This window comes from Sander lucioperca, chromosome 10, assembly GCF_008315115.2.
Source record: "Sander lucioperca isolate FBNREF2018 chromosome 10, SLUC_FBN_1.2, whole genome shotgun sequence".
Classification (NCBI taxonomy): domain Eukaryota; kingdom Metazoa; phylum Chordata; class Actinopteri; order Perciformes; family Percidae; genus Sander; species Sander lucioperca.
The window spans coordinates 29,148,525-29,164,536 of NC_050182.1; the positions used below are offsets into that span (position 1 = coordinate 29,148,525).

Below are 16,012 nucleotides of genomic sequence, written 5' to 3' on the forward strand. Positions count from 1 at the left end.
GTCCTGTGTAATATACTGTTTCTAGAATCCACAATGTGAACACCAATGCTGTATTGGTCTAGTAAATCCAAAAGTATGCCATTCATTAAGAAAATGAATGTAAGTTAAGTATAGAAGCTTAATTGAAGTCACTGAAAAAACATTTGTCAATGTTGCAAAAAATTGGATGTTGGATGAGTACCGAGTACTAGTGGAGCTTGGATCGGTAAGCTCCACTAGTACTCTAACAACTCTTACTACTGTGTATATTAAGCTCAGCTTTTATTTCATTTCTTTGCGTTAGCTTCATTTCAAACAAGCAGATTAGATTAGATCGAATAGGTTAATCGTTTCTTGAGCAAAAATGCCAAACATTTGCTGGTTCCAGCTTGTTAAAAGGGATGGTTCGGAGTAATTTGGCTCGAGGTCATGGTGCAAAGGACCCTAGGGTGAAATTACTCCGAACCATCTGTTTAAATAGATGGGCTGCTTTTCTTTTTCAATTAGTTAATAATGAAAATATTTGTTAGTTGCAGCCCTATTTAAGGAAAAATCAAATCTTACCCTGCGCTATCAGAATCGCTTATATGCTCCTCCTTTAATTGGTCCAGGTTTAGTACTTCTTTCACTGTTGGGGTCTTGATGCGGACTCCTGAAGCCCTGCTGGAGATGCTTGGAAAGGTAGGTCTGTGACACCCCTCATCCTCACTGGGGGGCTCTGGTTTTAGGAAATCAACCTTAGACTTCTTTGTGACAATACGGTCTGAAAGCGAAGACACTCTCTTCATGCGGACGTGGGTGCGAGGTCGGGGTATAGGAGCTGGTGTTGGTGGTACTGATGGAGAGCGAGGCAACACTGGAGGCTCTGGTTCAATTAATAGGCCAGGTGGCAAAACTAGTGAGGAAGGGCTTAGTGTTTGAAGCCCACACCACTTGGGGGTGTAGTTACTCGCCATTGCTTGATTAATAATTGCTTGAGCACTTTCAGCAGGAGTCATGGGAGGATTCTCAGTTGATGGAAAAGGCTGCCCTGAGGCCTTGGATTTTCTGGATGCACTTGAATCCTTCTTCTTCTTTGTTTTTTTCAACTCTGGAGCGGTTTCATCTTTTGGGGTTTTTGCACTCTTTCTTGGCTTTTTCACATTAACTGATGCCACTGCACCGTTGCTATTGTGAGTTAGCAACTGTGTAATTGTGGTTGGATTCTGAACTGTGGGTGTAAGCGATGCAGGAAATGCTGTTGCAACGTTGGCCCCGGGGGGTGGAGCATTCATAGTACCAGCTGCTGCTAGTGTTGCTGACAGTGCATTGCTTTGCAAAAGGCTGGCAATCTGAGTGACACAGTTGAAGGAGGGGGAGCTGGGAGTGGGCAGCTGGAAAGTGTTGCTTTCTGGGTTCTTCACAAAGATCTGCCCGAGGCGGTTCACAAGCAGGACATGTGGTGTAGGATCCACATTTGGACCTCCCACCTCCTTCACTGTAAGAATAGCATGTCCAGGTAAAGCTTGGGGAACCACTGGCTGTTGAGGTTCTAAAGCTGGTCTGGGTGTAGAAAAGTTGATGGAGATTGTGTGACCTGATGTAGCTTCCTTCTGCAAAGATGACGAGCTGTAACCATTTAAGATCACAGGGGCTGACGTGGTTTGGAAAGGCGTCGGAGCTGTTGAACATTGTGTTGACAGTCCAGAAAGACACGAGATAGACGCAGAAGAAACAATGGTGACAGCTGTAGAACCCAATGGCTGCGTTTGTGTGGAGTAGATAGGTAGAGAGACAGTTCCACATGTTCCTGCTGGGGGACAAGTGCCTGATGTAGCTGATAGCACTGGATCATTTTGAGGGGTAACATTTAGCAGTGTTTGTGCCACATCTCCAACAGGAGTGAGGGTGGTTAGTTTAGTAGACAAAGGCCCCATGGATGGGAAGGTTGTTGACTCTTGTGAGGATGTTACTGGCTGAAGTGTAATACTCGTTAGAGGAGGCTGACTGAAACCTGGTAAACAGGAATACATCTGCAGAGAGTCTACAAGGCCTTGAGAGGAGGTATGTACATCTGTAGACAATACAGGGGAGGGCTGAAGAAGATCCAACAGGGTGCCCTGACTGGTATCAGCAGAATCTGCTAATGAGGGTCCCATTTTATTAGCTGTTAAGTGGTTCATCAACACAGTGGAGTTGCTGCTGTCAGGCTCTGAGTTCAGGGGTTTACAAGCTTCAGACTGTTGTGTCTTAAGCGGTGTGCCTTCTAGCAAAGGAACCATCTCAGTTAAATGTGGACTAGTGTCACATCTCTCAAGAGCAAGAGGTGTTCCAGAGGAAAATCCTAAACTGGAACCTTGGAATAACTCTTTAGAATAGGAGGTCTCAGGCACCTTTGTGAGTAGGTTAGGCAGAGCATCACAAACTGCAGTAGGAAGCACGGTCTCCTGATTTACTAAAGAAGTGTCAGAGCTTTGCTCTTTGAGTGGAAAGTTTACCAAGGTTTGTGGAGAAACAAACCCCATGTTGTTCTCATTTGATCGCCTGGAATCATAGGATTTAGGTGGACCTTGAGGTGAACTATCTGTAGGTCTTTTGCTGGCAACTGAGATGGTGACTGATGAAGAATCAGTGTGCTTATCATTGGATGAAGCATTGGGAAAAAGACCCTGAACAGCCTGCGTGCCGTTTGTAGTGTCCGATTCAGGGACACTTTTATTATTTTGGCTTTTGGCTTGTATCTGAGCTTGACTAGAACCCTCAACTTTCTGAGCATCATCGTTGGTCGCTATACTTGCATCACTCTCTGTACCATCATCTACACCATCTAGCTGAGCCATAGGCCGGGAGGAAGGGGAAGAGGGAGACTTGGAATGATCTTTTGATCCGGGACAGCTGACTATTGTCCTTGAGAAGTCAAAATAGTGTTCCATATCATCATCAGAAGAGGTGTTGCCCAAGTCATCCCTGGCTGAGGCTGCAGACCGTGGCAGGTTGGCAACGAGAGTCTTCCTCTTGTGTACCTCTTGGGCTCTTCCCCAAAATTCCTCCTGATCATCACCTTCCACCACTATTTGTCCCCCACAGTTCATTGCCACGCCTTCATTCAGGAGTGTCTCTTCAATCTCCAGTTCTGTCCTCATCTCTTGGCCCAGACTCATGTTGGGATCCTTGTGGAATGCACTGTAGGGGAATTCTTCCTCATCCTTCTGTTGATCTACATCCCCCTGGGGTGATGTACCATTTGCTGGAGAGACATCTTCAGGTTCTGGTGAAGCTAAGAAGTTGTGAGGCACCTCGACTGAGTCTGACTGGTTCAGATCAAATGACAATCGATTTCTGGGTAGATGTTGTATGGATGGAGAGAAAGAGAGACTTGGAGAGGGAAAGCTTCCTGCACCGTCTTGCCACGGAGACTGAGGAAAGAAAGACGAGGTACAATGGGTCATTGTATTACCAGGGCATCGGACTGAGGAAGCACTTCTACCTCCGACTGGGCGGGCTGATGGACTTATCACGTTGTCTGGAGCACCAAGTGGGTACAGTGGGGAATTGGGAAGGGAAGACTTTCCAGCACGGAGAGTGATGGGTCCAGTCAGAGGGCCCAGAGGAGGGGGGGGCATGTGACTGCGGAGGCCTGTTGTCTGTGAGTGTGGGCTGTGGCGACGAACCCTTCGAGTATCCTCCAGATCACTTATGGTTAGTATGTGGTGGGGTTTCAACTGGATTACTCCTAAGAGGAAATCAGAATTGAGACTTGTGTGCTTCAACATATGTTTTGTTAGTGAACTTACTAAAAATATTTTAATGAATTTATATTTTACCTGGGGAAGGCAGAGGTCGAAACATTCCTCCAGCTGGTCTCCTGGGAATCTTTGGCCTTGCACCGTGATCTGACTTGGGCGTAGGTCCAAGGATAAAGGTTTCCACCATTGGGGGTTGGGATTCTGTTAAATCAGTCTCTTGGGCTTCAGATTCTAAAGATTCATAAAAATGGTTTAGGAAACTATTAATATCTTCATCTATCAATTTACAGTAAATCACTTCTGAATGTACTGCAGTTTTTCAGTAGTAAAATACGCACCAGGTAGTGGACAGGGGCTGTGAGCAATGGTGTGATTTTCTCCTTGGTCAGGCATTTCCTCAACAGGCTTCTCAGGTACAACGGGCCGAACCTCCCGCACTGTACATGTATATTTGCACCGGCGCAATGGATTAACTGTACTCCAGTACCAACGAGTGCACCTTAGAAACGAAGAAGAAAGTTTTAAAAAGGCTTTTCATGCCATGTTCCATGTAATTTATTTATATAATCAAGTTAAAAAGATAAAATGCAACTTACTGAAAACCCACAGGAAACAGTTTTCCTTTAATAGCTGAAAGTTCTGTCAGCACACCCAGTTGGTCTATCTGTAGGGAACCTGTGTAGTGACAATTTAGATACCAATTAGTTAAACATAAGATCATTATTAGTAAATGCCAAGGAGTGAACAGGAAACCAGCTAAAAGATAGGTACTTACCAATCATCAAGTTGATTGATTCTGGTTCAAGTCCAGTCAAGAACTTTCTGCGGAGGCTGATCCCCTCAAAATCCACATACACCCTGCGTTTTACTTCAAATTCTTGACCAGTTATCATCTGTAAAACAAAGGAAAAAAAGTGATAATGCAACCTTTAAACTGATAATTCAAAACCTTTAAACTGATACGATCAGAGAATGTTGGGAGAATTGGAAGAGCAAAAATGTACCCTGCCACTGATGAGATGTCGGTGTTTGTAGCAATAGACCTTCTTATCCTCCTGGAACACACAGTGACGGGAGCGGGCACACATGAAGTGATAGTTGCTTTGACATGATGTCAGACAGCAGCCCACTGTGGCACCAGTCTGGTTGCAGCGTTCACATCGCTAAGAGAGGATTGGGATTGATGTAATAAAAGGAAGAGCAATCAATTATAATGCATATTTGTTTACGATTAGAGCCTGCTATCAGATTTTTTTAAATTGTCAAATATCAGTATTTATATACAAGTTTACAAGCAATCAAATTCAGATTCCAAGTAATATTGTATAGCAATATACATTATTAAACAGGTAAATCAAATGATGAGGTAGATTAACAACCAACCATCAAGCGGCCCCTTGTGACAGCACTGTGTACGTGTAGTAGAGAGCCATTATCCTCTTGAAACACCTCAGCTGACCACAGACAGCAGTTGACATGTGCCCACTCATTCTGGCCCAAGTACAGCAACCGACCTGCTTCCTATGGAACAACAGCCACAAAACAACTGTTAAACCCCTTGAGTAACCAATCAACTGCAAGTACAGTATTTACAAGTAGTTTACTCTCCAAGTTGGGTATTTACAATTTACTCTGAACTGAATATTACTTACATTAGGTTTGAGGTCACCATATTTTTGGCACAGTGTGCACTGTCTCTCGTCATCCTTAGACCATCCGGTGTCTAAATCAGCTTTTGAAAGACGGCCTCTTTTCCCTACATAAATGTTAAAAACGTTAAGACTTAAAGGGCCAAATACTGCAAAAGATTTTTAAACATAAATACGAGTAGCCAATTCAAACTTCATCTCTCCTGAATTGACAGCCTTACCTTTGAATTTGAGCCTGACAGCCCTGCTGGTTTTGAAGTGGTTGCGACTTGTTGGCTCCCCAGACAACGGAGAAACTGCCTCTTCTTCCTTTACATCTAAGCTTTGTCCATTGTCCTCCTGCAGGAGCCCCAGTGGGGCCCTGGACACGAGCTCCTCCCTCTCCTGCCAGCGGGCGTAAACATGCTCCGTTGTAGGAGGATGAACAGCATGGGACAGCATCCCCCTATTAAAGAAAGAATTTGACAGTTTAAAAGCTAATAAATATTTCTTTTCATGCCATAAAAAAACAAAGCAGTGCTTGTACCTTTCATATATGTATACAAGTACATCAAACTCAAAATCATGATAAAGGCCTATCTATCAAATACTTTTAAAACATTTTTTTTTATATGTATGCACATTATTATTATTATTATTATACAAACCAGTAAATGGAAACCATTACTCACATGGGCAAGTCTTTGGTACAAGAGTTCCACACCTTTGGGTCTTGGCTGTTGAACCAATTAAATACTTCCTCGAGGAGCTAAAGACAAAACTCATATCAGTTAATTATAAATGCTAACTTACTTGCATTTTTACAACTATAACATAGCTTCACTAGTTTCTCACACTATAATCTAGGGCTGGACGATTAATCGGAAATGTATCGACATCGAAATTCTGAGGCCGTTATTGACGTATTTTTCACATGTCAATAATTTTGATGATAATAAGGCTCTGACAAGCTTTGCCCACTCCGTGTCTGCGGACAGCTGTAGGCTTGTTCCCGTGTTGATGTTTTGTGCATTGTCGGACACATGCAGCCACTTTCCTGAAACCACTTGCGGGACTGATACAAGTCCACAGTGGCCCGCGGCGTGTATGTCCGAGCCATCTCCAGCGCCTCCACCTGCAGGTTGTCATCTGTGTGTCTGTCTGGTATACTCTCGGACGGCCGATTTAACTCGCCGGTCCTCATCAACATGAATATCAATATGTGTCACATAGCTCTTCACAAGCAGAAAAAACGCTGGTTCAAAGTTAGAACTAACAAGTTAATTAGCAGTTAAGAAATAGATTGTATAGCCTATTTACATTTGTATCAAGCAAAAGACGTTTTTTAAAACTTTATACAAAAAAAATTAAAAAAACGCAGTCAGTCGGCGAAAAATTTAATTATCGTTCATTTATCGTTATCAAGGTAAAATATGCAATTAATCGTGATTTTGATTTTAGGTATCGTGCAACCCTACTATAATCCTAAAATAACTAATAGGTTTACAGACAATTCTACTTTTTTGTCATACAGCACCTTTAAATAGTAAGAGCGTGCCAGGGCAGTAGGTCTCTGCTCCTCTGGAAGATCCTCTTCTTGCTCAAGCCTCTTTCGCACAACCTGAACCACATCTTCATGAAACATTTTCTATAAAAAAAACAAAAAAAAAACAACAACACAACATTTTTAGTGTCCATTAAGTTGCATAACTTAGTTTCCCATACCACTGTAGAAGCATGATGCCTTGCAGAAAAACACCAAGATGGAAAAAAACTATTAGAGTCATGTCACCACCTATAATACCGTGGAAGGAGGGGCTGGCACCTATTCTTAGGCTCTCCTTTTGAAAATCAATAAGTGGCTTTAAAGCTACAACTTTGGTTATCAGTGACATCATATGATTTCCCCAGTTTTCCTGTGTGGTTAGTGTTCACGCATATCAGAATGTCTTATTAGGTGCATAGGATGAAAAACTACTGACTGTGAAAAATGTATTAGCTGAAGTACTCAAGTGTTCAGACACTGAATAAGAGGTTTACTCACCAACGTAGTATAAAGGCCTTTGTCAAACTTTTTCCCTACAGCTCGGAGGTCACAGGCTGGCTGTCCTTCTATTCCAATGTCAGGGTCAACCAACTTTTCACACTGCAGCAGAAACCAAAGCATATTTGACACACGGCATTTCACAAGTTTCAGTACTGCATCAGCGCATCATGTAAAAGATACATAAATTCCAGGGAACTGTAACAAGCACTTCAACATAAACACATTGTGTGACTGTCCTATTTTTCGTGTGGCTTTTGATTCATAAGAAAGAAAGCTGAGTCTTCTACCTGTGAGCAGGTAACAAGGTGCTGGGTAAGGGTGGAGGAGAGCAAGCAAGCCAGCACCTTTTCCACCCCAGCCCTGAGCTCAATGTACAGCAGCTCCCTCCAAGCACTGGGCTGGGTCACACTGCATGGCCGACATGAATATACGACACTCTCTGGCAAGCTGGACAGGATCTCATACAGCTCATCTGAAATTATTTTTTTAGAGGAATTTCACAGTGGAGGTTTAGTGAAATGCATTTCTAACCAAAACATGTTCACATACCAAGGGCATGTAAAGCAGGGCTTTGTATGCACGCTCAGCAAATAACAGGTAATAGAAGGTATTACATATCTTCTTTTTGAGCTTTTTTCTTCCTGCTCACTACATTCTTTGTTATTCTGATGCCCTTTGTTTTCTTTTAGGTTTTGGAAATAAACCTCAAAACAAAAAATGTTAAATCATTAAGTTTGACATGTCTTCGCCAGTGTTAATGAGCACAAGGCTTTGATGCCATCAGTTAGGGTATTTCCATCCTCAAAGATAAAGAATAAAAGTCACCTGTTAGATCCTCACACTTGGCATGTACCCAGTGGTTACAGGTGCCACACTGCATCATCTGACTGTCATAGTCATTGTCCTCATAGCACTTGAAGCAGATTGGACAGTAGTTACCTTATGAGAGAAAGAGGCATTCAGAAAAGATTAGCCTCAACATAGAACGGTAATGTTGGTAGATGACGAAGGAGTGACAGATCATTCATCAATTCTCCCCTCACCCAGTTCATAGAGTTTTGAACAGTCTGGACAGAGTCCTTTGTCGTGGTTCCAGTCAGTGTCCCAACCCTTCCCTGGTGTGACGCCACAACTTTTACACCTGATGCATGTCATACAAACCTGCACAGAAACCAGCATGTAAGGACCAACAATCAAAGTATTCCAACCTCAGCATGCTTACAGTAAACATACATGACTTTATGTTTACTAAGAAACATGAAACCTACCCAAGCTTTCCTCTTCTTGTTTTGCTTTGGATAGTTGGGACCCAGACACGAAGTATGATAACAGTTCTGACATCGTTCACACTCCAACAACGGCTGAGGGAGACAGGAAAAATGTAATGCTTACTGACTGAACTACAATAATACTGCGTAGTAAGTAAAATGTAACAAAACAAGTCAAAATAGCCGGCCGAACCTTTGAGTGCTTATTTTTCCTGCCGCACACATGGCAAAACTTGCAGCGACGACAGCACCAGTTTTCCTTGTTCTCTTCAGAGGGGCGGTCCTCTGGTTCAAGGCAAAACTGGTGGAAGGGCTCACAGCATACTTGGCAATACAGCATCTGCAAAAAGAAATTCACAAAAAAGAAATCTGAATTTCAAAATTGCCCTCAAATTATACAGACAGACCTGATTTTTTTTTTTTTCATCTGCATTATTTGGTGTCATGTTTTACTATAACACAGCTGTAAGAACCTTGTCAGTCACAAGCTAACACAATTTAAAGAAGGGCAAAGAAACAGATCAACCATTTCTATTGAAATAGAGCAAAAAAAGTAGTTACCTCGTGTTGCCCTTTACTGGCACAAAGGAAGCAGACATAGGGTGGCATGAGGGATGCAGAGGTCAATATACTTAACCCACCCATATTCCAGACGTTGTCCAAAGCACAGTCCTCCTGAAAATAAAGACATTGTGTACACAACACGATTAACAGCTGAGAAAAGTCTGCCCACTGTAGTTACCAGCATTATACTATGTCTGGTGACCAATATAGGGGGTGACTATATGAAGAGTCAGTTTACATTTTAAGTTCTGAAGAAGTTGTATGGTCAACTGTACGTTTTTATATATTATTTATGTTAAAATGTGCCACTAAAGACTTCAGTTGAAACACATAATTAACAAATAAACACTGACCTCTAGTGGCCTCCAATAATAATATTATGTAAACTAATGACTTACAATGGCTTTAATTTACTACATGTGTGACTTTGTGTTAAACAACGATGAATACACCTTCTTTGGAATGAACGTTTGAAGACAAAAGAAGTATGTATATGTCATTGTACATCGCATAGCTGTAGCAACCAGAAATGCTGTGGCTGTAACCACTGAACATCATCATTTAAAGGAGCCGTGTGGAGGATCAAGTGGCATCTAGCGGTGAGGTTGCAGATTGCAACCAACTGAATACCCCTTACTTTACCCCTCCCTTCCCAAGCATGTAGTAGGACCTAATGTGGCCTTCAAGTAATGTAAAATGCAAAAGGCCCTATTGACAGCAAGTGTTTGGTTTGTCCGTTCTGGGCTACTGTAGAAACATGGTGATGCAACATGGCAGGCTCCGTGGAAGAGGACCCGCTCCCTATGTCGATATCAAGGGCTCATTCTAAGCTAACGAAAACACAACAACTTAGTTTCAGGTGATACACTAATGAAAACATCATTAGAATTATTGTATTCTATTTCTGCCAATAGATCTCCCTAAATCCTACACACTGGTCCTTGAAAAAATGTGGTTATTTTACAATATGTGTGATGTACTGTAAAAAGTGACATACCTTGAAGTCAACCCTGATTTTGTGAGTAGGTTTAGAAGACTCAGCTTCTCTCTGCTCAAATCCATGGGCCAGGGCAGCCAGGACACTGGGGGGAGTCTGCTCGCAGGGACCCTGAGATGAAAGACCCTGAGAGACAACCATAACATGAATGTGGGCACGAATGGACACACTTAAAACCCTAATATACTTGCTTTTCACTACGCATTCTAATGGCCATGTATTACGCTTTAATTACATTTCCTGTTTTTATCATTTTTCTTTCATCCACGTTGCAGTATAGAGCAACAGTGGGCTATGGTGTACTTATAAATCTGCAGTGCAATTGCCGTGTTTATGTTCATTCACATTATTTTGATTGTAGTCATCTGGGAGTTTGCCGTGAAGACTGCTTTGCTAAATGTGTATTACTTAAAAGAAGACTACTGAGTCTTTCTTCCATTTCCTTAATGTTGTAAGTTAGATTACAATTATGTGGAATGCACCAGAGTATTACACACCTTAGTTGAGGACTGGCTGAGTTTTCTTTTGCACAACTAAAACAACTTTTGAACGAGAACATGTTCCACCAAGGTAAAGGCCGTTTTATAGTAGAGCGTAGAATCGACGGCGTACCCACGCAGACCCCTCTGCGTCTACCCCGGACCCTACACCGTAGCCTGGCGTGCACCTCTCCAAAAATGTAACTACACGTCGCGGCCACGCATGTCACTCGGCTGTGGCTTGGTAGCATTGCATTTCCCCCGACTCATTTCCTGGTTCTCTTTTTCCATAAACAACATGAAATCAAGGAGAGGGTTAACTTTTCCTGCTACAGATTTCCCACCGTGGTCAGAAGGCACAGGGGAGACACTTTGTTACTCTCACTATGACTCTAGAGTTACAACTAGCTCCGAAGACAATTGCCGTCACTCTCTCACTTTCTCCCTCGCTCTATCACCCACTCCCCCTACACACACACATGCCGGCTCGAGGCACACACCGACGCATAAGTAAACAAAGAGTTTCGCGATTGACCCTCCGGAAACCACACACCCCCTAGCGTCCTGGCGGTGAAATGCACCGCGATGCAAAGAAACACGTTCAACCCCGACGCAGAACTCCGAAAGGGTCACGACGCTGTAGGAGCGAAGGCGTAGCTATGGCGTGGAGTTTGCGCACAACCGTAAAACGGTCTTAAGTTCCTTCCAGAGGCAATTTTGCAGAGGCACAGCTATTGCAACCCTCCTCAGCAGCGCTGTGGAGAAAGGTCTGGCAATGCGAGACTACACTATGCCAAAAGCTGGCAGTATACAAACAAAAAAATCGCATTTGGGGTGTTCTCAGAGACAAAATTTGGCAGGTTGGCGTCAAAGGATTGTGAAAATGTCATCAATGTTATTCAAACCGCTTAATTATCAAAATAGTTGAGGATTAATTTAATAGTTGTTAACTAATCTTTGTAGCTCTAGTGTTGACACTTATTGTGTGACAGAGCAAATCAAACACAAAACAGCCACAAACACAAGTTGTGTATTCCAACCATGGCACTGATCAAATTCAGAATTACTAACCTTCTCAGGTTTACGCCGAACTTGTGGAACACGGTGTGAACTGGACTTTCGATGCCTGACTTCTTCATCTGAAATGTCTCCAAGGAATCCATCCAGTGACACAAAGTCTTTAGAGGGCAGGAAAAAACAAAACATAAGAGGCACATCATAAGGCGTTAAAAAAAACATTAAGTTTAAAGACATGCATTTGCAGTTTGTTTACAGCTCTACATGATATGTAAGCAAATACATAATGTGGTGTTAAGAATAAAAATAATCTAGATTATGAATTAGGAAGAGCTGCAAGTAACGATATTTTCGTTGTCAATTAAGTTGATTATTTTCTCAATTAATCAGTTTGTGGTTTGGTCTATAAAATGCCAGAAAATGCCGATCAGTGTCTTATTTGGTCCACAACTCAAAGATATTCAGTTTACTGTCATAGAGGAGTGAATAAACTAGAAAATCCTCACATTTAGGAAGCTGGAATCAGAATTTTTACTTTTTTCCACAAATAATGACTCAAACTGATTAATCGGGCCCCCTCCGAAAAGCTTTTAGTAGCTTATTTGGGGTTCCCCATTTCACGCGGCTTATATATGATTATTATACCTTATGAGATTGTGTTTAATGATACATTGATGACATGTGAAATAAACATGGTTAAACAGGTTCTTGTGGGCTGCTTTGGCCTCTGATCTGGAGCTGACATCAGGGATCATGCCGTGAAAATGTGATGCCTTACGTTAAATAATAAAAATGACTGCTTACGCTAAATAAATAAGAGCTAAAAAATATCGATTATCAAAATAGTTGGATATTAATTCCATTGTTGACAACTAATGGAATAATCAGCTCTAGAATGAAGCATCTATGTCATCTGGTTTATGAACGTTAATTTACCTTGACTGAAACGGGATCCAGCACCCCTTCTCCTGGCTGGGGAGGCAGAGCTTGAGACAGCTTTGTCATCAAGATCAGAGTCATAGTCCACCAGGTCAAAGTAGACTCGGGGTTTCACGACACGCTTTGGCTGCTTCCTTACTGACGGACTCTGACCATCACCCTGGAGACCAGATGGTGATTCCGCAGCACCCTCGTTCCCTTCGTCGTTACTTGAATGACCCCCGCTGAGAGAGGATCGCCGTCGCTTAGAAGCACCTTTAAAAAAAGAGGCAGCATGAAGCTGACATGCTGATGCTATGGAAGTATTACAGCAACTTGAAGCTTGCACGCTCAAATGAAAAATTACCTTTGGGTGCTGTTCTTCCACTTAGTCTGCGTGCTTTTCTCTCTTCAATTTGATCACATCTCTTATACCTTGTGGTAAAACACACAAACACATTCCTCATGATTTTGAAACACTGATAAGCTCCACTATACAGTCCCTCCAGGATTTCGCGATTGCGCAAATTCAACCAATCACCGCGAATTTGGTGTGACTCGCAATTTTGACCAATCACCTGAAGTTTCCCGCGACTTCAACCAATCACAGCAGTCCCACGTGCACTCTGAGAGCCAATGACCAATCAGGAGTGAGAACGGGTTGATCATTTCCTTGTTTTTGATATGAAGACGAGACGTGTGTGACTCATTTACCAACAAAACGTACAGCGAAAGACCGTGCAAAACATTTCAGACCGTCCGATACATTTTAACATCAATGTAGACTTTAACGATTTAAAAGTCACTGAAGTTGCTGCCGTTTCCATCCTGGCTGTTGGCTCTCTGCAGCGGGTGGGGCTGCTGCTCCGTTCCCCCTGCGACTGATGCTTGCACACACACACAAGCACACACACAAACACACACGGTGGATGCAGGACAAAAAGGTGATGAGACGACACGATGACCTAAATTGAGGACAGCTGCACTCGTTATTGTAAGTGCAATGACAAGTTAAAGTCAGTACTTTATCAAACCGTATGAATGTGTGTCCCAGGCCAAGTTAGGAAATTAACTAATGTAAAGATCAACAAGCCACTGACACATATGTTCAAATTTGATTCATTCAATAAATTATTATTTTTTGTCTTAAATCCACCAGCCATTTTCATATTATACCAACATTTGCAGCATCCTGAGCCTTTTTGGTAAGGTTAATAGGAAAACTCAGCCCAGAGTAGTTTTATTTTCCCCAAAACAAGTTTCCTTTTTATTTTGAAAGAACTATACAAAAAAAAAAAAAAAAAAAAAAATCGCAACTTTTTTGCAACTCTCCCTCAACTTCATTGCAACAAACATACAAAAGACATCGCAACTTTTATCGCAATTTTTTACAAAAGCTCCCGCGAAATCAGGCATTTTGGGCCGCAACAATGTCAAAAAAAGGCCGCGAAATTCTGGTGGGACTGACTATAACAAAAAATGAAGTAGAGGTCAACTTACACACAACACTGCCGCTTGGTATTGGGACCACCAAACTTGGGTTTGTCGAGGCAGTTCATGCACTTGCCACAGTCATCCTCGTGGTTGCAGCCTTTGCATATTCCACACCTCCGAGAGCGATACCCAAAAGGCCCGAGTCCTTTCTTTTTCACAAAATTCGACGGCTTCTTGACCTTGGTGACCTTTGGATCTGACAGCCCAGGGCTGTCTGATTCAGAGGGAGACCCAATATCTGCAACAATAGACATTCACCCATTAGTAACTTAAGTTAATCATTCACCTTTCAGGATGTGGTTGCAGATCATTTGGTGGCACTAATTTTGGTTTGGACATTGACTCACACTCAGTAGCTAATATCTTGCCTATTAAAAATGTATTTCTGTGTATACACAAGCAAATAGAATCACAATGACTAATGATACACCAAATCTCTTGAATAACAGATTTATGGGAAGAAGGTTTATAGTAATAAGCCAACTTTAACAGTTTTAAACGAATCATAAATGAAATAGGGCTATATTTATTGTGGGGTAGAGGTGTAACGATTCATATATTGTATTGATGCATTGCTCATGAATTATTCAGTTTCAAAGCATCCGTCTGCTAAAAGAAATCAAGTGTCTCTACTACTCCGTCCTCTGCCAGGACTGAGAAGTTGTAACTAGCAATGTCACCATGTCTACTATTAGTCCTACTGCTGCTGCCATCAAGTCATCACATTAAAGTCTTGAGAGGTTTTACGAGCATGTAATGAAACTAATCCAGATAAGACTTCCCATCAGTTGACACCTACCTTTAGGGATGGCTGTAGGGGAAATGCCAGTTCTTTCATGCAAAGGCAAGGCGCTAAGTCTGGGAATGTCATCTGGTACCAAGGCTCGAGGCTGCCCCAGCACCACGGATGCAGCACGACACACGTGCTTGATACGTGGACCCCCTGCTCTACGGAACTCCTGGCACAGGGGGGATATGAGCTGCGGCTAGAAGAAGGAAAACATAAAAATCCACTCAAGATAGAGGCACTGATGTAAAGAGGCTGGAATTGACAGAGGACTCAATTATTTTCTTTTTCTTCAAAATGCATTGTTATTACATCCCCAGGCAATACAAATGGAAGTGATGGGCTACATTATTTTAAATTCTGAATCACTGGTTATACATTTCAGTAAACTGAACAGAGCATGTTTGCTCATGCTAAGTTTGCAACTATGGCAGAAGGTTAATTAACAACAACAAACTGATAAAACCAGAGACAGAATCAAGATTTGCAGTTGGGTCGATTTCCGCCTCGGGCCTATTGATTTGTACACTTACTTGTCCTTGAGGTGGCTCTGTCTTGACTGGAACATCAGCATCAAGCTTAACCCTCTGCTGCCTCCTTTGTCTCTTAGAGGTCACATCTCGAGACCTGGCGCCACTCGGGCCAGACAACAGCTATGGGGTTAACAGGCAAAAACAAGGCATCAATACAAGCCTCAGAATACTACCCCTGAATCATTCCACACTTCAACACTTGGAGGTTTTCCTCATCTATGACAGGTCCTATTACACAGATTCAGACTGTATCTAATAGTGAACAATTAGAGTGTACAATGACAGAGATCATGTGCTTGTGGTGATCGTGACCTTACCCCAGATGACTTAAGCTGTTTCTGCTGGTCAATCTTAATGAGCTGGACCTTGGCTTTCCTGAGGAGATTGAACATTCTTTTATTTGCACCAGTGAGGCGCGCTCGTTGTGTAGCTCCCTTCTCCACAGATCCAGGATAATTGCCTTCACCTGCGCCTGAGTTCTGTTCTGACTGCAGCTCTCCTGTAGAGATAAAAGTAATATATGACCATAACATTGGTCCATTATAAGTAATAAAGCAAAGGTGTGTTTAGCGTTTA

The 16,012-nt window shown here is 42.4% G+C and overlaps 1 protein-coding gene across 2 annotated transcripts in view; it reads right to left on the bottom strand.

Moving 5' to 3' along the window:
- kmt2bb (lysine (K)-specific methyltransferase 2Bb) overlaps positions 1-16,012 on the bottom strand; it is a 29,153-nt gene that overhangs the window by 7,317 nt on the left and 5,824 nt on the right. For both annotated transcript variants that reach the window (XM_031298886.2, XM_031298887.2), the window contains exons 4-29: positions 15,754-15,935; positions 15,437-15,556; positions 14,916-15,102; positions 14,123-14,354; positions 12,990-13,057; positions 12,641-12,898; positions 11,759-11,865; positions 10,209-10,334; positions 9,209-9,322; positions 8,841-8,987; positions 8,648-8,740; positions 8,423-8,540; positions 8,205-8,318; positions 7,667-7,851; positions 7,377-7,478; positions 6,870-6,980; positions 6,025-6,101; positions 5,575-5,798; positions 5,357-5,460; positions 5,088-5,225; positions 4,709-4,867; positions 4,480-4,597; positions 4,301-4,379; positions 4,043-4,203; positions 3,783-3,935; positions 544-3,691 (exon numbers count right to left, since the gene is read on the bottom strand). In XM_031298886.2, the coding sequence (XP_031154746.1) occupies positions 544-3,691; positions 3,783-3,935; positions 4,043-4,203; positions 4,301-4,379; positions 4,480-4,597; positions 4,709-4,867; positions 5,088-5,225; positions 5,357-5,460; positions 5,575-5,798; positions 6,025-6,101; positions 6,870-6,980; positions 7,377-7,478; positions 7,667-7,851; positions 8,205-8,318; positions 8,423-8,540; positions 8,648-8,740; positions 8,841-8,987; positions 9,209-9,322; positions 10,209-10,334; positions 11,759-11,865; positions 12,641-12,898; positions 12,990-13,057; positions 14,123-14,354; positions 14,916-15,102; positions 15,437-15,556; positions 15,754-15,935 (6,625 nt within the window). The remainder of the gene's footprint in view (positions 1-543; positions 3,692-3,782; positions 3,936-4,042; positions 4,204-4,300; positions 4,380-4,479; positions 4,598-4,708; positions 4,868-5,087; positions 5,226-5,356; positions 5,461-5,574; positions 5,799-6,024; positions 6,102-6,869; positions 6,981-7,376; positions 7,479-7,666; positions 7,852-8,204; positions 8,319-8,422; positions 8,541-8,647; positions 8,741-8,840; positions 8,988-9,208; positions 9,323-10,208; positions 10,335-11,758; positions 11,866-12,640; positions 12,899-12,989; positions 13,058-14,122; positions 14,355-14,915; positions 15,103-15,436; positions 15,557-15,753; positions 15,936-16,012) is intronic.